The following is a 23,783-nucleotide window of genomic DNA, read 5'->3' as shown; positions in this document are numbered from 1 at the left end:
CGTTATGTGATTTTCCATTAAGCAGTGAGACATCTGGAGTTTTAAACAGGATGACAATCAACTAATCTCAAACCAGGTATTTAAACATGAATGTAATAGAAAAGTGGAGGCTAGTCTCAAATTTATATTTAGATAAATTACCTTTGTTTTTGACATTGAGTATTATGCATATAGTGCAATAAAGAGATGTTCTATGTCTATCAGTCCATGAAAAAAAAAAAAAAAAAAAAAAAAAATCCATCAGCACACTCCAGACAGGTAAGGAAACATTTATTAGAAACTGGTAGTTTTATAGAGCTAAAAAGGTAAACATATGTTTAAGAGATAAAGAATACATAACTGAACAAAGTCATCATAAAGGCACATAATGAAAAAATTAAATTTCAAAGACCCCATCTTCTCAACATCTGAAAACATCATTACCATCATGTTCAATACTCATAATTGCACTTGCACATTGTGAACAAAATGGAGCAAGTCTAGAAGACAGACACTGCTAAAGTCATCTTTGCACCACACACACACAATACGTTTGCTTATTGGTCACAGTCAAACAAAATTGGGAGAGTTGTGATATCAGTTCCCAATCAAGATACAAGAAAGTTGGCAAAACCAGGAAACATTCAGATGAGAAAGGCGTTGTACATATGGATGATTTAGATAAAATGACTTTATGTTTTTCTGAAAAAGTGCAGAGCCCAAGGTTTTTCCAAAGGGAAGGCCAAAAGACACAGATAAAGCTGCCATTTTCTGAAATCTGATAAAAAAACATTTCATAATACAAATTTTATGGATTTGTTATGTATCAGTTTATGGAGAATAAACACCAACCATGGAAACACTGAACACAGATTAACATCCGTGTTTGATGTTTGAAAAGTATGGCCCAAAGAGCTTGTGGAACAAGGGAGGTTCAGGTTGTCAGTCATGTTTGCTTGCTTACTTGCTTGTTTAAGAAAAAAAAAAAAAAAGACCTTACAGGAACAAAAGTTCTTCCTTCAGTAATCCAATTCCGGGAAGCGGTCTAAGAGCAGTTGCTTTCAGAAGGCCAGGGTAAATATAATCTCAAATTCACAAAGATTAAGACAGCACACATCGCAGGAAGCAGAAAAAACCTAACAAATGAGTTTGGCAATAATTTTTACTCAATTTCAGTGTCCAGGCCTGAAGACAACTGAAACGCGGCACTGCACTGCCCCCCAAAAAGGACATCACTTTGGAAGTACTTGTACATGGAAATAGCAAACTTCTTGCATCGAGGCAGTGCTGCTTTGTTTTTTGAGGAGAAGCTTCTTCTCAAACACCAGCAAGTTCTGTGTGCGTGCTTTGCTTGCTTCATTAACATCAATCAGATGGGCACCTGACATCAGACCCATTTGGTCACTTGGACAAAATGCTTCGGTGTTTTACTATCCGAATTTCACACACACAGCCAGTGTGCACAGAAGATTGTGAGAGAAACAGGATTTATCTCACATGACAAACCTGTAAAACTTCGTATAATAATGCAACCCCCTACTGGCTAAAAGCACATAGCAGACAGTAGCCCTCTGAGCGAAGGCGAGAATGGCGAGTCCAACATGAGTAACACTGCTCTCCCCAAGGCAGCTATGATGAGCTCTGCTATTGGCTGTATTACAATCACTGTCAGCTTAATACTGGATCCTCCACCTCATTTTTTAAACAGCAACTTGCATTTGCATGGAATGGATCTAGTAATCGAGCCTTTTCTGTTCCCGTATATTGTAATCCTATATTGTATCCTATCCTGTATATTATACTATAAAATGTGCAGCTGTAACCCAAAGTTTGTCATGGTTAATGGTGCTAAAATTTACAAGTGCAATGAAAAGCAGGTCCAGTAAAGCAAGTTATGAAAACCACTGATTGTATTACAAAAATAACATATAAATCCATTTGAGGTATTCTGATACCATGGAACAGCAGATTCTCAGGCTCTTATTCTTTAAATAAAAAATAAAAAAAGCTTAGCCTGAAGATAAAGGTGATGGGCTACATGTTAATCTGTAACTCCATCCTTGTCTGTATCTAAGACTCCATTTCTTACGAACTTAACATTAAGTCTTCAAATATAAGAACAGTGCTTTCTTCTAGGCGTGCAAAATCTTGCCTGTGAATTCTATGAGTATAGGGAGCATGACAAAACAAAAAGTCCCTGTCATATATTCAGTATCATGGCAGCATGAACTTCTCCTACCTTTGGTTTGATCCAGACCAAATACACATTTAGAGAAGACAAATAAAAAAAAGCCAATGAGTAAGCCACACATATTTTCTGAAAATATAAATATTGCTGATTTAAAGATAGTTTCTTGATTTTTTTTTTTTAAACTCAGTGACATTTTAAAGTGCAATATACATATCTGTTTAGAAACGGTGAACTAAAATTTAAGAAAGTTTCTTCCCACTTCAAGGCAAAAGTAGAAGTTGCAGCATCTCTCCACAAAGATCTGTCTCTGATTGTGAAAGCAGATTACTTGAGAAATAATTTTTGTTCTGGTGTTTCCAACAACATTATCATCTCACCTTTTTCCTTCCTTTCATGCTATTCCCAAATTCTGCTTCATTTTTTCATATACAACATAGCTGATACTGACAGCTGGAAGCACTTTCATAAAATTAGGGGCTATGCCCCTATAAAGTCCTTGGATTCCCTCTGCAGCTATAATTCTTTGAAAGAGACTGACCATGTTTAGCTGTGGAGCTCCTTCCACCGAGGCTAGAACAAGAACACAATGTGTTATACAACAGTTATAGTACTATTAAAATTCTTAAGCAAGTATTAAACACCTGGGTGGTGAGCCTACTATCACCTCTAGGGCTATTGATTAAAACTTGAGTCCTCAAACTCTTGAGAGATATCCATGTGTTTAAATCCCACTGAAAACCATTATCCACCTACATTTCTGTGGAAATCTAGGCTCCCATCCTTATGTCTATGCACAAACCTACGAAGCAAAAATCTCAGCTATGAAGCTGTCTTTATGACATGTCCTCCAGAGCAAACATTGCTGTCCACCTTCACAGGATGATGCAAGTCCTTTTCATTTTACCTCTAAAATTTAGGAAACATGCTCAATTTTAGAGAAGTGCTCACAGATGATGACAGCTCTGTGTCTGGTAGTCTTGTATGAAATGTGCATCTCAGACCACAGAGCACCAGTGTCTGAAACATTACATTCAACTTGAGTATAACAAACAACAGTGTTGGGGGTAATAGGGAGAAGGGACCAATATTAAGAAGTGTTTTCCAGATCCTTGGTTTTCCAACTTGGGGTTTTTTATTCCTGTGTCTCTGCTACAGCTATCCCAAATGATATAATTTTGATGTGACCACATATAAACATTTTCAGTACAAGAGGACTCACCTTGAGCCTGCATGCGTGTTCTGATAAGAGCAAGGGGGTAACTGGCTAACTGCCCACATGTGCTGGAAACAGTACCACATCCCAACAACACAAAAACACCTGGGTTAGCAGAGCTTGATGCATAGTGTTCTAGCCACGTACTCTTTAAGAGCTGCCAAGATACAAAATTAAATATTAAGACAAGAGATCTGCATTCAAGGAAGGAAACAAATACGACTTTATTCATAACATATCTTATGGGCTTAATCCTGGAAAAGCACCAATCTCACTACACCAGTCCTACATGCTTACTTTGAAAGTGCACAGGTAAAGCACCTTAACACACAGGTAAGGACTTTAACCAGACTACAGTAGTTAGTGCCTGGAAGACAAATCCATAAATCTATCAGCAGACACAGTGCCCATATTCTAGACCTGTGAATACTGCAGAGGGAGAAGGAAGGAAACACAACTCAGCATGCCCCAGGGTACAACGAAAGCTCACACAGCTGTGCACGTCACACCACAGAGAAGCAAGGATGCAAACTAGAAAAGAACTTCCATACTGCTTTGAAAATGTTCACTCAAGTAATTCTGCTGATTATTGCTGCAGTGTCACAAAAATATTTGTCTAGACTAGAAGAAAAATTAGTCTGCATCTGAGTTACTTAACACACTTTGAAGCAACAGCCAACATCTAAGGTAGATACAACATTTTATTTGTTGCTGATGGGTTTAAAAGGTACCAGTGCCTCTTGAAAGGAAAGACAGCAGTGTTTCAAACTCCTCATGACAACTGTATGTCAGCCACAAAGAATTCTGGCGACATGCACAGACACACAAGGAATTCAAGTTACTATAATCCAATTATAAATTGGAGAAAATGTCACATTAAGTATCCTAAGTGCAGGACAGCTAACATAACTGAAATATCATATCAGGTTTTCAGGGCCCATATTTGCTATAGAATGGATATGTTCCAGTCCAACACTGTTAGTTAAGTATGAAAGCATGTTGTATTGCCCAAGTCTATATAATCTTGCCTTATGAGTAAATTTTTGTTTGGTAGTTGCACGTGAGGCCCCATTGGCACAGGCACTCCTCCAGGAGGTAGAAAGAAAAATGTTAAAGTCTAGCAAGATTAGTGGAAATTCTCATTTGTCTATTTTAAATTGAAGGCAACTGTAATACTACAAGCATATTACAAATCTAACCAGTGATACACATATTCTAAAGAATATTTAACCGTGTCATAAATTAACTAATGAAAGCTACAGGCACTCAAGCGACCTAAACTCACCTCATAAACAGCAAGGTCAATGCCAGCGTAAGGAATTATACCCAAAATATTAGGAATATAGCCTTTGTAGAAGGCCTTCACACCTTCCCTTTTTAAGATCTTCTTAGCACAGTCAAACATGCCAGAATATTGCCCTGTTTTACCCACAGCCAATCTGGTCTTTAAAACCTAGAGGGGAAAAAAAATAATAGCCTTAGTTACCTACCTATTTATTCATTTATTTCATAAACACAGGAAAACACAGTATCTCTCTGCTTATTCAATTATCTGGAACTGACCTGCCTTTCATACTTCAAATCCTTTGTGATGACTATTGTTAGGGCTTTGTTAGCAGTAGGCTTCCTGAGGTTTATCATTAATGCAGCGTACATATTACCATACAGTAGCTTACAAATTATTAGCCTTTTTAAATTGCATTTTAGCTTTCTTTTCTTGATTAAGAGGCAGATTTTTGACCAACTTGAAGGCAACAGTGTGGACAGTATTTAACAGAAACATTAGCTAAAGAACAAGTGAGAGTATTAGCATACTAGCAGATTACACTTCTGATCTGAGAACAGCAAACCATTTTAAGAAAATAATCTTTCAAAAAACATGACACAGAGGCAGTTAAGGGATATAAAGACTAGTCTCACTGCTGAAACCCAGCATTTGATTAATAGTGAAAATAAGTCTATAGAGCATCTTAGGACAAATAAATTAATAACAGTATCCAAAAGAAACCACAGAGGGAATTGCATGAGCGGAAATTTGGCTTACTTTAAAGCCTCATAAGACTGCAGCTTCTTCAGGAGTTTGCTGGCATTTTGATTTTCTCTTTTACTCAGAAACACTCTAAAAAACACTCCTAAGACAGTACCATGTCTTTGTTAGGAAGATCAGAGCATCTTATTGCAGAGTAGTTCACCTGTCTCCATTGACCAGTATAATCTGGATGATCTATATATCATTTCAGTTATTCTATAATTTAACCCATCTCGGTACTCAAGCTAGCTATGATTCAGCAGCTCTAACAGCAAGAATGCTATTTAAAGAGAGACCATTATCACTGTCAGCAATGAAAACAGCTAAGTTCTATTTCTACTGGCGTCCCTCCCTACAAAAAAGGTATTTAGGTTACATTTTCCATTACTTCCTAATCTTTATATTCGTATTGGTTTAATCCCAGACCCAACATCTATTCCAGTTATTTACACAACCAGATAAACTTTCCGGGGAACTAGCAGTAAAGGAAATATATCCTACTTCTATTTAAAGAAAGCAGGATGAGAAGTATCTATCCTAGAGCAGTTAATCTATTAACTCTAGTTAAATCACAACATGTGTAGTACCACATACAAGTATGTCCTACAAAGGAAATAGCAGTTAATCCACCCAGCCTCAATTGTAGCTTCTCCCTCCATACTGATTCCCTAATCAGACCCAGATATAATGCACCAGAACGTCATCAGTTCCACTACAGACAAGACCATTCCTTGTTTACATATAGTGGGAAAAAGACTTCTGCCAAATTTAGGAAATACTTGCATACGTACTTAATTTTAAATGTGTTCTTGGGTTGTTTTCTTCCCTGAACTAGGTTTTATTTAAACATTGCTTTAGACAATATTATACAGCCAAATATATAGAAAAATTACAATTATCAGTTAGAACATAGTATATTCCAAAATGCCTAGTACTGAAATTCTGAAAGGAAGTCCAAAGTAAAAATAATTTAAAATAAAAGAAGGCAGAAGAATTCCTACAATACTTTCTAGAGCAAAATGGGGTTTACTTTGGAAACGTTTGGCAGAGTCTCCAGTGGAAGCAGATTCTCTGTTACTTACCTCCATGGGATAAATTGAAGTTTGTGCTGTTGCTCCAGCCAAAGAACCAGACACAAATCTTTCAACAGCGCCTAACTTGCCATCATCTTTAGTGAGTATCTTCTTATACTGTATAGTCAAAACATGTAAAATAAATATCACACACTTTTTTAGGAGAGGCAGGAGTTACTAAGGGAGGCAGGAATACAGTACAGAACATCTTTTCAAGCTGTACTTATTTTTTCATGTATTTACAGTTACATTTACTAACCCAAGTTTAGCACTATACTCACTGCAATTCTGTGGACAAAGATTTTTGAGAATACAATAAATACTCCAGCCTCCAAGACTCCTTTACATAGAACACCTCAGCCACCCACAGTACTGTCAGGTATTCCACAAATGGCCAACACAAGGGTACCCACACTATAGCCCCCAGAAGACGAAGAGCAACCTAACTCCCTTGCAAATCCTGTTCTCCAATCAAAGAATGAAAGATCAACTAGCACATTCACAGAGACACTCAGAGAGCTCTACAGACTTTCATTCAAGACAGAGACACCATCACACAAGAAGATGCCATTAGCTCCCAGAAGGCAGAGCAAGAGTAAGGAATAACGTGCTCAACGTTACTATATGGCAACAAAATCTGCTGTTCAGTCCTGCAGGATCTCAAAGTTTACTTGGCTTTTTGTTTTTATTTCACAGCTGTACAGTGTGCTCATTCAGTCTTACTTGAGGCACTGGCAAGCCCCACAGAGAAAAAATAAAGATCATTTAACTACACCAGCATGGGAGTTCATTTTCCAAAGGAGGATTAGGCCTTCACATCATGCTTAAAGCTGATTCAGAGGTAAATATAACTCTGAAATCCAGGATGAGGGCATCTTACATAGCACCATTAGACTTAAAAAGAATCCTGTATAAATTCAGCTAGCATATCATGCTAAGTTTTTGGCTGTTGTTGTTTCGAAGCAACAAAATCAATATTAATGCAGTACTCCATCCATATAATGCCATGCAGACTGGAGGGAAGTTTAAAACATATGACAGATTTACGTTTATTTACACTGCTTATAATACAATAGCAAGATCTGTCTAACACCAAGTACTCTATTAACATGGTAAGAACTCCTACATAATATATAACAGTGCAAATAATGAACAGTGAGTGTGATATAGTATTTTCTTTACCATCATTTTAATTCCTGATTTATCATCCTACCTGTTCATAAGCCCAAAATTTAATAGCCGTTTCAGGAGCTATTTTCACAACATTTACACCATTTCCCCGCCAGAGGGATCGAACACCACCTTCTTTCAACATTTGTTTAAAACCACTGGCTATATTCATTTTGTTTGATTTTGAACCATGAACCTAAAAAAAAAACCAAAGTCACAGTAAAGAACACTGCTTTGATTAGATTGTAAAACTCATCACCTGATATATTTAAGCAATTTAATACTTAAGTAGCAAAAACAAATCCACTGTTGAAAAAAAAATATTTTAGCGGCATAAGTATTACATTTTGTTTTCATTTTTGCCAATAGGTCTATGGAAAAAAAAAAATTTTACAAACACAAAATATGGAAGTTGTCAAAACATAACTAGACCCACAAAATTTAGATATTATATTTGGCCATCAGTTTTCCATAACAACTCTCTAAAATGTTAAGTGATACACTGGAAACTAAAACGCTCTTGAACATGGCACCTACCTGCATCATGACTTTAAGGCGATCTAAGGGTGCTGTACCTGTTCGAGAGACAGCACCAGCCACTCCTCCTGCCAACAGCTGTTTCCACCACTGTCCAGTCTTCTTCTCTTCCTCTGTGAACTCATCTGGAACAGTCAAACTATCTCCTATATCCAACACCTATTAAAATCCAAAGCAAAGATGTGCAAATAACTATCTCATTCCATCACCTCAATTTTATCAACATTTCCAGTTCCAAATTAACCTATCACCTGAGAATATGCAAATAAAATGCTAGTTAACAATTAAAAAAAAAAATCTCATTTACCTCCTATAATTAACTTGCTATGGATTGCTATTGCTATTCAACGAACAGCAACTTTTAATGACTTCTACATAGATACTGAGCAATAACACCACAGACCCACCACTTCAAAGACTGTACCATCATCATTAAAAATTGTGACAAATTTCTGCTTTGAATATAACCCAAACAAAGGCATTCTGTCACAATCAGCAGACCTTCACAGTCAGCACTAAAGCTCAAACACTTGTAAATTTCAGCTAACCTTTCAGACAACAGCCTTCTGGGATTAGTCTGATAATCTCCTAAGGATGCTAACAAGAGATTTCTTTCTCTCTCATGGCAATTTATTCACACATATGTAGGATTTCCCCTCCCCCTCCAACATTTTAAAGTAGCATGTTTATAGCTGGTATATTGGAATATTCTATTTCTGGTAACTGCTGTGTTTTGTCTTACAAAATTACAAGTTTTACTAATGCTTTATACATTTTCTTCTCATCAGTTACACTGAAAGACACAATGATTTTTTTCAGCTATTAAAGTTTGAAGTTCCATTAAGAGGTGTATGCTTGTATTACCTTTCAATTTGATGAGAGAACAACATCACTACAGGCTTTAGCGATAAAGCTGTCTAAGGCATAAAACTGGGATCTCACACATCATTTAAAGGTAGTCTCTGCTCTTTATGTAATTTATAACCATGATTTATGAGAAAAAAATAACTATAGATAAAGCAAAGCCAATATTATGCATAAGTTAAACCTATAAAGAAGCAAGAATGTTTTAACTGGTAAGTACTGACCAGGAAGTGTGTTAACCAACAAACTTTTTTCAACTACTGTTGACTATGTCCCTAATTTATGCTGTGTTCCCTATCTGTTAAGTAGACAGAAAGCTGTGTTAGTCCTTTGAAACACAAAACCTGCAGTATTCAAGTAATCTGTACTATATGTATAGCCACTGGACAAACAGAATAAGCACCAAATATTCTGGATATTGAACACAGAAGAGATTAACTGTAAAATCCTTTCATCCTTCTTACATTTGTTGTTTCCAAGTAAGTTGTCAGTTGCTCAACTACATGGAATCATCAAAAGATCAGTCAGAACTCTCAAAGTACAAACTGAGTGTTCTTACAGACAGTATGCATATCTACCAGGGTTTAAACCTTGTGTCTACCAAGCCCTAAACACAACTAAGAGAAAAAGCTAAATTAGAGGGGGTTTATAACAGAAAGGCCACAGATACCAAGTCATAATAATTCTACGCCAATACAGCTGTTGGCTTGGAAGAGTCTGACAGCAATTAAAATTTTACAATAAAAACAGAATTGGAAGAGTTGTCAATGCCAGCCAGGCATGTGTGGTCTCACAGCTGCTCTTATCTGAAACACCACACGTGCTAACTGTGATAACTGGGTCATCAGCTGACTGCAACACTGGAAGATCGCAAGAGACTTCTAAAATTGTTTCTTGAGGTAACTAATGACATTCCATAGCCATAAAGATTAAAAAAAAATAATAAAATTATGTTTACTAATAGTAATACAAAGCATTTTATTAAAGCAAAGGCTTTTCTTCCACTAAGCAAGCTGGGACCAGGACTATTTTATCTCATAGCAGTGCTTCAAGTGTTTCAAGCGTTTTTGTCAGTAAACAGGGAGCCCACTTGCTTTTTGGCAAGCATTTCTGAATTGAGGTTGTATAGCGTGAAACACTCAAAGCTTTCATATATCAAACTGTTTATTACAGAAATGCTGACTAATCCCTGAAGATCTAAATAGTCTCACTATATTCGAATAAATCTGTCTTTACCTACATTATTGGATTACTCCAATAGTCTGCAGGAAAGATATTTAACAAACAGGGTTACTACTGGTTTACTTACCTTATTATTTGTTCTTACAAGTCAGTCGCTGAGATGGCAAGAGCTCCGTTCAATAGTAACTTAAAAAAATTACCTGTACAGTAGATAGCCTATTGCTGTATTTTCTGTCATTCTTAATTGAAATTCTATAGCACAAAAGAGTGTGAGAACACGTGCACAGAAAATCATCACTAATGACACCAGTGATTTTATGAGAATGTTACTATATAAATGCAAATACTGAACTAATTTCCACATAAGAAACAATTAAAATGTTTCTATAATTTGTTTCAACACATGAAAAGCACTGAACATAAGAATGTACTGTAATGTGAAAAGAAAAATATTTACAGTTGTGGTTATTATCTTTCTATGAAATATCTCCAAAGTAAGAAAATAATTCCTTCCTAAGAGTTACTGTTAATTATTGCCAAAGCTTACATTAAGTTCTTTGTTCAGAAGAAACTCACATGACACTACCCTGCTTGTAAATGGGAGAGCACAAAGTGAAAAGGAAAACCAAACACTCCTAAAAACAGGTACCCATGAAATGTAACTGTGAAGCTGTTATACTCAGTATTGCAAATTAACCCAGCAGAGATAAACTTAACAGCTGCACTAAGTTAAAAGAAAAGTTTAACTTACAGTGGAATGTTTCCAATATCGAATTATTTCTTCAATGTCTGTAGCAGGGTTAAACATGAAATGATCTCTCCACTCATTCCAGTCTACTGACATTGTTCCATCAGCATCAATACTGAAAAGAAATTTAATAAAACTATATGAGGAAATAGTGGCAGGTATGGGGTTTTGTCCTGTTTTGTTGCCCTTTTTTTTTTTTAATATTAGCCATCAGTGACAACTGACTGCCAAGTCCATATGGAGACTTCAAGGCTGAATATGCCATGGCCTATCAATACCATGCTCTCTTTATCCAAGTGCATCTGGCATATTCAATTTAAAAACATAAAATAATGCTTCACTCTATCAACAACATTTACAGGGAAATGAGGTAACATCCTACTCCTGGAACCAGACAATCAAATAGTGATTAGACTTACTATTACCTAACAAAGAGATGGAATATATGATAATTCCTATGAAGGAACCACTGAAGGTACTGACACTCTTCAAAGTTACGATCCCATTTATCCTCCTCTTTGAATTACAAAAATATAATAAATAATGATACAAAGAAACTTAGAATACTTTAAGAAATAATAATTCCTGACCTTTGTAGAATCTTTTCTGCCTGTTTTTCTGAAATGCTTATACCCAATATCTTGAGGGACTGGACAACTTCTGATGGTTCAATTTTTCCTTGAAACATTAAAAGAAAGATGATACATATTTAAAACAGAGCTTAATATACTTAGCACCCTGGAGCTCACTAAGTTCCACTGTAACACTTACATAATAGCAAAGATAATTTTATTTAAACACGGATTATGTGTTTTGATTGTCCACTACAAGGACTGAGTGAAGGTAAGTACATTAAAATTATGCTACCAAATGAGATGCAAACATTCAGTGAGTTTAAAACTATTTTATCTTTAATAGTTACTTAGAAACTTCCTTATAGTTTCTCCATCTGGGGAACAAAGAGCCCCCGATCAACGGACCTGGAAGATAATAAAAAGAAAAAAATACTATAATGTATCATTTCAATCTATAGTAAAATATAATTATAATCCTGTTAAGAAGTAGGGGGTCCATATTCACAACTTTGTTTCCAGTTTAGACCAAGAATATAGATGAAGATAACTTTCAGTGCACTATTTCTGCAAGCAACGTTTGAACGAAGAAAATAGATCAATGCATACCATCATTGTTTTTGTCCAGACTCTTAAATGCCAGTTTCATCTTTTTCTCATGATCTTTAAGATACTGCATAAATTCTTCAAAATCTAGCTGTCCATCCTGGTTAGTATCTCCAGCTTTAAAAATTTTCTGTTGAGAGAAAATTCAACATGTGACTTTTCCAAATATTACAGGTCACAAAGCAACAGCAGCATCGCACAGCATTGGCTTTAAAAAAAACATCATATTGATAACTTTCTGAGTCAAATCAGGAAAACACTTAAGCATACACTTCAGAGCTATATTTTGTTTTCAGATTTTAACACTCTTGGTATTTTCGTAAAGAGAGAAAACACTCATCAGCAAAGATAGATTTAAGAAAGTGTTCTTCATTATTTACATAACTTCCCTATTCAAAGATTTTAGGCTTTCTTCCCAGCATTGACAAGTTACACCTACAAGTATCAAGTAACTGAGGGGAGGATAGGGACAAAGCAAAATCATGAAAGAGAACACCTTTGAGCCTGTGACTTTCCTGGTTATACATGAAAATTGTCAGTATATCAGTAAAATTAAACAGCCTTAACTATCCACTTTAATCCAGTGGTCTATTCATTATGAATTATAAAGGTTAAAATCCAAAGAGCAATTAACCATTTAACAGCTGACCAAAAAAATACAAAGGTCTTGTCTGACTAGTACTTCTACCCGACCCCGGGTTTGAGAAGGCAGGGCTTTCTGCTTCAAACTGAAGCCCTGACAAAAGTTTAAAACAAACCAACAACAGACTTAAACAGAAGCACAGTTATCTTCCATTTTTGCATGTGTGTCCTAGTAACTGCCCTGCAAATAAGAAACATCTGCATGTAAAATTAACTATGAGCTGGATGCATGGCATACAATTGCCAACAATTGCTTGCAGGAAACAAGTCTGAAATACAGCCTAGGCATACACCTCTCCATCAACAAAGGGCCAGAATACTTCATCATCTTCCTGTATGAAAACATACTTTTTAAAAAAGGGAAATTACAGCAGTCCCCCCAGGAGTCAGCCTGATACCTGCCGGGGCACGTCTTCAAAGGCAAAGCCCCAAGAAGAGCAAAGCCCAGGGTAACAAGCTCTGCAGGATTTATTAGCCTGGGCTTAACGCCACAGCAAGGGCTGCTCCATGCACAGAGGGCTGCAGAGAGCAGCGGGGCGAGGAGAGGCAAGGCCCACGGCACACCTTACCATCCCCTCCGGCAGGAGACACAGGAAGTGGGCAAGGAAATCCACCCCAAACCCCTGCTCCATAACACAATATTCAAAGGAAAATTATGCCTCATTTATTCATTTGGGCATTAGTCCCCATGGTTTCCCTCTATGTGTGAAATCCTGTGGGGGCAGCACTCTGTACCAGACAGACAGGAGACCAACCTGACAGCAGAGTCTCTTCATTAATTTGCAGTAAGTTTCAGGGCACTTCAGGGTATACATAAAACATGTGCCAAAAATTCTTCCAAATATCTTCTATTTCGCTGACTGCCTTGCGCAACTGTAGTTTCTGTATAAAGTAGCACTCAACAAGATTTGCACGGCTGTTCTAATCTGCAAAATCTGGTTTTAATCATTTTGTTTACTCCACTCAAATAAGTATAAGTCCTCAAAAGACCCAAGTACAACAAGTTCTAGCCTACAGAAACTAAAGGAAGTTCAAAACTCTGGCATATTTATTGCAGGTGTCTGAAAAAATTTGAAGACATCTGAATACATTTATGTTGCCTCCTTTATCCTTCCTATATCCCTGTACTAAAAGAAATGTACAATCTCAAAAAAAAACCCAAAATTTATAAGATTATAATACATCTCTCGATGGAAGGGAAGAAGATGATGTGGTACTCCACAGTGAAATAAAGAGTAAATAATTTACCTCCCATAATACAGCAAGTTATGCACAATAAAATCAACTCAAGTTACTGCATACTCAGATAAAGGTGTTTGGTACCAGCTTATAGCATTCTTGGTATACTCCTAAATCCAACTCGACTGTAATTTCTATTAATAACCTGTCAAAAAAAATATACTCATCAAGTCAGTTTCATGCCCTTGCCAATATGGTTAGGGTTATTCAGAATTTCCCATTACAAAAAAAATAGTTTACATTCATTGAAGTTTATGAAGGCATTCCTGACCACCATCTTCTAACAAGATTTTAAGAAAGGCTAATAGAGTAATCATTCAAAAAAACCCAAGCAAATTAAAAAAATCCAAACCAACAAAGACCATTAGAAATTACTCTAGCCAGGAAGGCACTGCAATCTCAACCCACCTTGTACTCCACACCTGGCACCTCATACTGCAAGATCAGAGTGTCCTGCTAGACTCCCACAGACTACTAAGAAGAGGTAATTAATTTATGTGGCAGTCATATACACACCTGCTTTGAGTGAATTCTAATCAACACCAATTGTGACTATTCCCTACTGCTATGTGAACTACACAAACAGAAACACAGAACAAGAAAAGTGGTGTTCTGGCTCACAGGTGTGACAAAACGTTAATGAAATTCTATTCATAAAACCTCCACTGCTGAGGATGATGCAAGTCAAAGAAAACGGAAATTCCTAGGAGGTTTAGAGAGCTGGCAATTACCACTTGTGAAGGACAGCACCTTTCATTTCATCTGCCAAATAAGCAGACTTTATATTGCAACAACTCCAACAGGATAAGCACAAACATAGCCTCCTGTCCATTCCCTACTTTTGTTTTTACAGTTATTTTACAGACTTCAAACCAGTCTCAGCCACTCTCAGTGCAGCAGAACAGAAGCGACAGGGAACAAAAACCTACTCTTTTCCTCAGCAGGCACATGCATTTTTCTCACATTACAAATCTCAGAGTTCACACAAACAAAAGCCTCTTGCTGTCTACGAAACATCGTAATTACGTGGGTGTTAAACTTTCAGATTAAAGCCAGTAATTTGCAAATTTGTGGAACAAACAGGAATGCTGAAAGGAGCTTGCCTTCCACTTGGAGGGCAGAAACTCCCTTGTGGGGGGTTATCTCCTCCATGGGCATAGCCAGCAGGAAGACTTGGCTCTGTGGGGAGCCTGGCACACTAACTCCCAGGTACAAACTGCCCATTCACAGCATCAAATAACTCTGGTTGGAAGGGACCACTGGAGCCCATTGAGCACAACCCCAGCTCAAAGCACATCTAATTAGATGAGGTTGTGCAGGACCACATCCAACTGAGTCTTGGACATCTCCAAGGACAGAGCTTCCACAGCTTCCCCTGGCAACCTGTTCCAACATTCAATCACCCTCACTTGAGTTCAACAAGAAGTCCAACTCTGTTGTTCTTGCATCTAATGTACTACCATATTTTGCACAGTTACAACCACTTGTCACTGTGCCACTTCCCGCTTCACCAACTTCTCTGATGGAGAACTGGATGCATTTTAAAATAGGCACACTTACAACAATAGAACAGGAACCAAACTAGATGCCAGGCCTCACTTGGAAGTCCTGGGAAACTATGTTCAGTGTGCCTGCCACGTAAAACCTGCCATTTCTTGTTACAGACTTACTGTGGGATCACCTCACCTTTACACAGGCCCAGCCTCCAGAGGAAAATGTTTATTTTTCAAAGCATGCCATTTCTTTTCTCATTGTCTGAAAACTTTAACCCCAAGCAATAAAGGTAATTCACTAGAACAAATGAAATGGTGACCACATAAAGAACTGCTAATTCCTGATAGATGTAGGAAGATGGTTTATATGGTCTTTCCTTTTAATGCTACGGGCCTTCAAACATACTGACTACAATGCTCCTGTGCTGACCTATTTGTCATGACACCACTGCCTTCATTTTTTTTTTTTGTAATTCTGCTACCTTTGTTCATTTTCTCCTGTATATTTTGTTAGCACAGCTGCTTTCAAAATCCTGCATAGCAAGGCAACACCAATGTGAAAGGCCACAAGTACACTGAAACAATTAAGAACTTTAAAAATAAAGTTCTGAATTATATAGAGCGCGTTGCAGTGTTGAATTCCTACTCCTCCAGAAGACCTCTGTATTTGGTGTGGAAACACAAGCCTGCAGGTCTGTTGAAAAAAAAAAAAAAAAAATCAGAAAAGTTACTGACAGGCTTTATAAACTCTAAAAATCCTGATGCTCTCAAAGTGGCCTGATGATTTATGAGATTACTCTGTGCCAAAGTTATGAACTTTAGCACATTCACAGCTACAGTGTAAGGACAGAGAGTGCGAGACACTAGAAATCTTACTGCTTTTATGTATACTTTTCTTTTAAATTCACAGTTTTATTTTTATATTACTTAGTATCATTGTGTATTGTGGGTAAGCCTTCACATTCTGGTTACAAAACTGAGTTGTGTGTGCAAAGTGGGGCTGCTCAGTACAAATTATTACCAATCATCTATTCATTAGCCTGTTATTTCAGCTAATTCATATAATGCAAAAAGTATTTAAAAGGAAGTTATCCATCAATAAGTTACTGGGTGTTTCTGGCTTCCTATCTTGCCATCTACAATACACAAGTAAAAAAACAACACTTAAAGATACACAATTGGTGCAATTAGCAATTCACTGTTCCGCAATCTATCACTAGAATTCCAAAGGACGCAGTTACAAATACTGCACAGAAGAAAACACCAGCTCCACAGTAAGAACAGCATTGTGTCTTGGGACATTCACATAGGTCACATTTTCTTTTAAAATCGAAGATACTATAAATAAAACCAATCACAATATTCCCTTCCCCTTTTCTATTTCCCCCTTCATCTCCAAAATAATTAGTGCCAGTCATTCACATAGCTCCGTATTCTACAATGTTAAGTTATTACACTGTAATCTTACTGAAAGCCAAATTGACTCACAGCTCAAGTATACATAACTCTTCTTTCTTTACTGGATACATACCCTACAATGCTAAGAACTAATGTTGTCCTTTTCCTACTTATATTGTTAAGACTACACAAGTTTATAATCTGCAATGATAACCCAAAAATCAGTAGTAAAGACTATTAAAGTCAGTCTTGTCAAACTGCATCACTTGGGACATAAATCCAGCATAAAGGGAAAGGGCCTGAGGGTGCTTTATACACAGCTTTATACCCCAACCAGTGAGTCCACATAACACACTAACGAACTAGACTGCCACTTAACCTACAGCAATCCAACACAACACTGCATTTTGAGCAAAACAGTAATCTGCATTGCCTCCAAAGTCCTCCCAACTTGTTCAAATGCTGCACAGTTATTCACTCCCCTCCCAACGGATACTACCAACAAGTAAGCAGTACCAAAGGAGGTTCTTTAAACCTGTCACAGACGCAGACATGAACAAGAGTCCCCTACTCCAGCACAGCAGACTTGTACCCTTGACAGTAGCAGAGATGTTGCCATCAACTGCAGAGCTTCCCCTTCCCTGCAACAGGCAAACACTAGCAGTGGTCTTCTCACCGGTCCATTGCAGGTAACAGAATCTCTACAAAATGAGCCTAAAAAGGAAGAGATGCAAGTGGTGAGTATGCTCTCCGACATGCCTTGTAGGAGACGCTCCCTCGGGACCTGGATAAACTCTCTCAACTCACAGCTATTAATTAGATTCCAAGAATCTGAAACAGCATAAATGGGAGATGCAAACTACCCGCTGTAGTTTCATTCATCATTCCTTGCAAGTTACACTGGTATTTTTGACTCTGAACATACTTGGTAACTGACTTTTTCCATTAAATAAGACTACTTTGCAACAGAAGCATCCCCACATTACAGTCATCTTAAAAGATTTACCAATTTACCTTGTTTGTTTACGTGGGACACACCGCTATCTCAAGACAGGGACTTAGCAAAGCATTTCAACATGTGGTTAAAAGATCTCCCAGAGGTGGGGGTTCCCATATTTGGTGCCTGGCATTCTTGCACTTTGCAGCAACAAGAAGAACAATTTATCATGCACTGTTCAGGAAAAAACCTATCAAGTTAGTATTAAAAAAATTCATTTTATCTCCTTGGATGTTTAAAGTGTTATGAAAACAAACTTATATTCATCTTGCTCTTTTATGTGGAGACTTGGAAACTAAAGGACATATCATTTAAAAGCTTCTCAAGTCATACACAATGAAATGAAATAATGACTTACATGTTTGCTTCCAGCTGAAGTCAGATATATTACTGAAGATATTTGTGGTATTTCACAATTAAATCCCCATAATGAGATGTAATCACAACACCTGTTATGACCTTGAAAAGCAAAGTTTAAATGAACTAAGTGTTTCCAGTTTTCTACAGTCACATGAGATGACATCTGCTTTGGTAAGAAGTTGAAGAAGCCTGTCTGAATCTATAGTACCAGGTTTTGGCATCCTATTAAGGTCAGAGAAAGCTTCATTTCTTGTAAAGAATGACACAGACATGAAAGTGCTGAAGCTTATAAGACTGTGAATCTGCATATCATGTACAAAAAATTCTAAGAGTAGATATTGTGTGATCAAAAATGCCCACGTTTCTTCTAAGACGTCACCAAACTTACTAGTGCTTTTTGTACATTTCTAGCCAAGCTACAATATGATGAAGAGGCTTCAGTTAACTTGTTCTACTAGCCTTCAGACTTTGCCATGTAAGGGAAGTTAGTACAATTAAGAAAAGCGCAAAACCTTAATAAAACAGTGGAGAAATACTCAAGGACATAATTAGCTTAGTCAGTAAACAAGTATGTGCTTTGTGGACTAAGAATGGCTACGGTATGTTCAAGCTCTGAAGCACTAGGTAGGTGTAGTTTTTAGAGGCCAGAAAAAAAGCACAGAAGGACACAATGCACACCTGGCCCTGTTCTCACCCGGCCTCTCCCACATAGATGCAGCACTGTAACACAGCACAAGGGCCTGCCTTGCCTGACAGATTTCTGAATTTTCTTTAGTTTATATGCAGCAACACTTCAAGTGTTCTGAATATTTTTAGCCTTCTTTGGACTAAAATTTTCATAAACACAGTCAATGACTCTAAACAGACCATATTCTGATTGCTGAGATTTTAGCCTTGTTGGGCCCTGTTTCCACCACACAGAGGTGTCTTACCACACACTTTCTTCATCTAAAGAGCCTTAACGTATCTGAAGACCTCTGTCAAAAACTGACAGTCAGTCCAAATAAGATCATTATATTGTTTCCAGTATGTAGTTATTCATTTCAGTAATATCTTTCTACTTCTAGCTCCAGGACTCATTGTATAAATAGTACCTGAATTTTAATGCTTGGCTGCTCGTACTGCAAACCGAAGCTTGAAATACAGGGTTTGCCTCCTACAGGTTTACTGTAGGGATTGATTGCAACAGAAGGAAAGGGTGAACAAAAATAGTACTTCATATAACCACTCACACCATTTATGGTACTCCTGCCTAAGAGACTCACAGCATTCTGAAGACACAGGATGAGATCATTTGAGATCTGATCCCAGCATCTATTTTGTGTCTCTACCGGACAACTCCACTAACCAAAGTGACCATACAATAGCTGTGAATGTTGCCTGTAGAGCACCATTTGATAGTGTCACCACACTGAATTCATAGGCGTTGATGTATTAAGTCAGGAAATTTATGTAAAGCTTTGCAAAGTTACCCATTCCCAGCAAGTAATATACTACAATATAAACCTGGAGCCATCCTGGCAGCCTCTAAGCAGCACACATTTCACTTTTCCCAGTGGTTTACTTTTGTCTGTCAGATACTGACAGCAGGCAGGTCACGTGGAACACAAAGTCAGGAGCTTCTGTCACACTGTGCTATGATGCCTTGCTATGGGGAAAAAATGATTCTTCCTTAGAGGGACATGCAACCTATCTCCAAAGCTTACCACATGGTTTCACATCAATTCTCATATCTACAATGTTACTTCACCTAAAAGAGTGTCTCATCATACATTAAACATTAGTAAAACTGCCAAGATAATTGATGAAAGGTGAAATAAAAAGAGCATACCTGTAGTCTTTCACTCAAATGGATAGAAGCTTTGTATCATTTAAAGACATACATATACCCTCTAGAGAGGAATTACTTTTCAGGAGAAAAGAGGAAAGTAATACTAGTAGGACAAACACTAATTTATACCACGAATGACTTAGGACGAAACAAGTGACTTCATAGTCAAACACAGTAACACTCACATGGTTCCTTACCAGGAGTTAACCAAGAAGCAGCTACGCCCCCCAGATGTGCAGTGACCAACGCTCCTGCATACATGGATTTCATCCCAGGCAACAGAAGCCAGCCCTGCAAGAGTATTTTTGTAAACCTAGCCCAGGCCTGCATCTAGAACATAACAACAGCGCAAGGCCTGAGACCCCAACCCAGCCAGGAGGCACTGCAGCCTACTCTACTTTGGGACATCCCAAGGCCTGCCTGCCCCACAGGGCCACTCTGTTGGCAGGGCTGACAGTCCAGCAGCTCACATTTGCCACACTGTGTAACATTTCTACATCTCATTTCCTTACTCATTAGGTATTAGTAATTATAAGACTACTGCCGCCTCTCCAAACACAAATATGATGATTCAATATCTGACTTCATTAATAAAACACCTTTTTACCAAGTAGTAAAAAGACATTTTATTCAATTCAACTTCACTTTAGGGCTTGAAGTGAAGTGGGTGGAAGAAGGCAGCTTTGAGCTGCAAAAAAGTACAGGAAGCAGATGAGCTATGTAAAGACAGGAAAGAAGCTGCAGGCAAGTCTTACTGAAGTGCTCTCATTATAATAAGCCCAGTTATTAGCAGTTATACATAACTAGTCTAGTTTCTACTTCAAACTGTGCCCACCATTAAGTTTAAAACAGTGAGCATATAGAAGTTTCAGTGTACTCCAACAATTCTTCCATCCCTCTCAAACGTGCAAGATGACTCATGACTTATTTGTTTACTCTGTTTCTTAAGCAACTAAAAGCAGCCAGTTCCTGCTCTCCATTGCATCCACGTAAGTCTAGCTTATCTCCATTGATTTCATTGGTTTCACTTCCAGTTCATCCTGTAGCACTCGAGAAGAGTTTGACATATACTCGGGTGTGCAGTATTAATGAAAAGCATCACACCAATCTTGAGAAAAAACCTGGAATTTCAATTATAAGCTGCTCAAAACTTCAGAAGCATGTCACTCGAGTCTCAAGGTTCTCAGTGAATTATGTGGGAAGACCACCTCATTAAATGCCAAAAAACTAACTGGTCACCTGTTCCTCTCTTGTTCAATATAAGTAAAAACCTGAAATTGTTACAGTCAAACTAGTACAACACGTTTTCAACAATGTGTATATAGCACGTGACTGAAGTTTGAAACTAGCATGCTCTTAATACCGACAACTCTCACGGATGAGCAAATAGGCCAAACTGTCTCCTCCTTTATATACCAAAAACTGAGAACACAAAACATACTTATTGTAAAGGTAATTTTGACCAGAAACAATACTAAAGTGAAAGCATGCTTTCATTTATACCTTCACATAAGCATCATCCAAATCCAGAGGCCTGCTGGATACTTTTCCCTTAAGTACAGGAAGCCGAGAATTAAATATACAAAAAAGAAGTATAATAGAGACCAAATAACAAAACCATGGGAAAGAACTGGCAGTGTCCCACAATTAGTATAAGGTCACTGAAACTGAATTTTTAACCCAACATAGGTCTTCACACTGCAGTCAAAATTCAGGTTCACTTTGCTGAACCTCTTTTCAGAAAGTATGCAACAGCTAGTACAGGCAAGGCAGTGGAATGCCACCTAATCATTCTTGCTACCGAAACAAAGAATGGGACTGTTACAGTAACAGTTCCAGCACAAATCTCAGCTGTACCTGTTCAGCATAACTGAGCCTATGCATGCCTTCTCAGCACAGACTTGCCTTACCACACAAATTCTTAGGCTTACAGATTAGCGCATTAAGTGATTTTATATTCTCATCCCTGGGGATTACTGAGAACAACCAGGAAATAAAAGTTTCCCTTCCAGGTACAGGTCAGATTTGCCAGTGTAACTCAGCATAGCACTTGAATGCTTGATGCCTCAAGTTTTACTGACTTGTGAGGTCACAACATTGGTAAGAGGAGACAAAGGAATGTAATGATCCAACCCAATCACTGCAAAATCCACAGCACGAAGAGCGTGCTGCCTGTTTCACTGTTTTATGGCCACTGTTACAAGTGTGCTTTTTTAGCTAGAAAGCCCTTGGTATGAGACACAGCCCATGCCAAGAAAAGTCATTTTCATGTCCACGTGTTCATGGAGACCTAGCTTCAATAACTAGCTCTGATGTTGCAACCTGCTGTTACAGGGATTTACTTACCTGATGCCCAAAGCAAACCTTACTTTGTTCTGATATAGATTATACACAGGTGGAATAACAGACAAAAGCAGTAGATTACCATCCTTTATCGTGCTGGAGAAGGAATATGATATTAAATATCATGCAACAAAGAATCAAAGGAAGTCAAAAGTCGACTCAGCATGAATAAACCCAGCCCTGCCCACTGGGCAACACAACCACCAACAGCCGTACTGCTGCTAATAGGGTTCGCACTCAGGAACCTTAATTTATAACCCTGGGGTGTGCCTGTACAGTACGGCCCCTGGAGCAGGCACGGCGTTAGGGGGAAAGAAAAAGGCAGGCCCGAGGCCGACGTCCCTCAGGAACGGCCCCAAATCCCCGGGCGCGGCTCCCGGGTCCGGCGCAGCCCCCGAGGCGCCGCCTCGGCCCCGGGGCCAGCACGGTGAGCCCCGGCCGGGCAGCGCCCCATCCCTCCCGGGGTGGGCGGCCAGGCCGCGCCTCGCCCCCCGCCCGGCCACGGGGCGCCGGAGGCAGACCGCTGCCGAGAGGCTGCTCCTCCGGGGAAGGGCCGCCGCCGCGCCCCCGGCCCGCTCTTACCTCCTCCGCCTCTTTTCCCAGGGGGATGCCCATGGCGCGGAGGCCCGTCTGGAGCTCGGCGATATCCACCCTCCCATCTTCGTTGAGGTCCAGCTTCTTAAAAAGGTTGGCGTACCGGGAGTCGCAATCCCTGTTCCCGTCGCAGGCGGCCGCCGGCAACGCGAACCCCCGCAGGAGCGAGAACATGGCGGGGCCGTGGGGTGCGGGACGCTCGCCCCTCGGCTCCCGCGGGCTGGGCGCGGACGGGAGGCACCGCCTGGAGACTCCGCCCGCAGCTGCCAGAGGAAGAGCCGGCCCGGGCCCGCCTCAGCGGCGAGGGGCAGGGCGAGAGGGCGGGGAGCGCCCTAAGGGCCCGCCCTCCTTCCCGCCCTCCCTCCCTCCCGCCGCTGAGGCAGGCGAGCGGGAGGCGGGAAACGAGGCGCTGAGGGAAGAGGGAGGGCGGCAGCCGCAGCCCCTCGGGCTCCCCTCGGCTCTCCCTCCCGCGCTCACATGGTTGTATGCAGCTAAACGTTTCTAGTACAAACAGAAAAATACCAGGAACGCTGCAGAAGACCTAATTTGGATATTCTGGCTCACTCCAGTCACCAGCAGTAGAGGTTGAAGTTGTATGAAGATCCCCTAGTCTAGGGACAGTCTTTGAAAGAGCTTGGCTTGCTTGGCCTAACAGAACGAAGACTAGAAGAGGAAGCTTCTGGATTATTTGCTTTGTAAGACTATCTGTGGAGTAAATGCAA

At 39.1% G+C, this 23,783-nt stretch overlaps 1 protein-coding gene across 1 annotated transcript; it reads right to left on the bottom strand.

Annotated features, from left to right (window-relative positions):
• Positions 1–253: 253 nt before the first annotated feature.
• Positions 254–23,358, bottom strand: SLC25A24 (solute carrier family 25 member 24). Its single transcript, XM_033000707.2, has 10 exons — positions 23,050–23,358; positions 12,168–12,294; positions 11,577–11,664; positions 10,990–11,101; positions 8,193–8,351; positions 7,699–7,851; positions 6,495–6,602; positions 4,669–4,836; positions 3,390–3,540; positions 254–2,740 (listed from the first exon to the last, which is right to left on the bottom strand). The coding sequence occupies exons 1-10, from the start codon at positions 23,233–23,235 to the stop codon at positions 2,562–2,564; spliced, it is 1,431 nt and encodes a 476-aa protein (XP_032856598.2). The 5' UTR covers positions 23,236–23,358; the 3' UTR covers positions 254–2,561.
• Between the last annotated feature and the right edge of the window lie 425 nt (positions 23,359–23,783).

The sequence above is a fragment of the Tyto alba genome, unplaced genomic scaffold (genome assembly GCF_018691265.1).
Source record: "Tyto alba isolate M040663 unplaced genomic scaffold, T.alba_DEE_v4.0 Super-Scaffold_1000006, whole genome shotgun sequence".
Classification (NCBI taxonomy): Eukaryota; Metazoa; Chordata; class Aves; order Strigiformes; family Tytonidae; genus Tyto; species Tyto alba.
The sequence above is the reverse complement of the archived record's forward strand: the minus strand, read 5'-3'. Positions and strand labels throughout refer to the sequence as shown.

Bases quoted from the DNA above. Each gene is read 5' to 3' on its own strand.
- SLC25A24 (XM_033000707.2), bottom strand. From the start codon at position 23,235: ATGTTCTCGCTCCTGCGGGGGTTCGCGTTGCCGGCGGCCGCCTGCGAC. The intron at 11,665-12,167 runs GTATGCATTGAT...TAATGTTTCAAG, and splicing joins TCTGGACAAAAACAATGATG to GAAAAATTGAACCATCAGAA. The intron at 11,102-11,576 runs GTCAGGAATTAT...ATTTCTTTTCAG, and splicing joins GCAGAAAAGATTCTACAAAG to TATTGATGCTGATGGAACAA.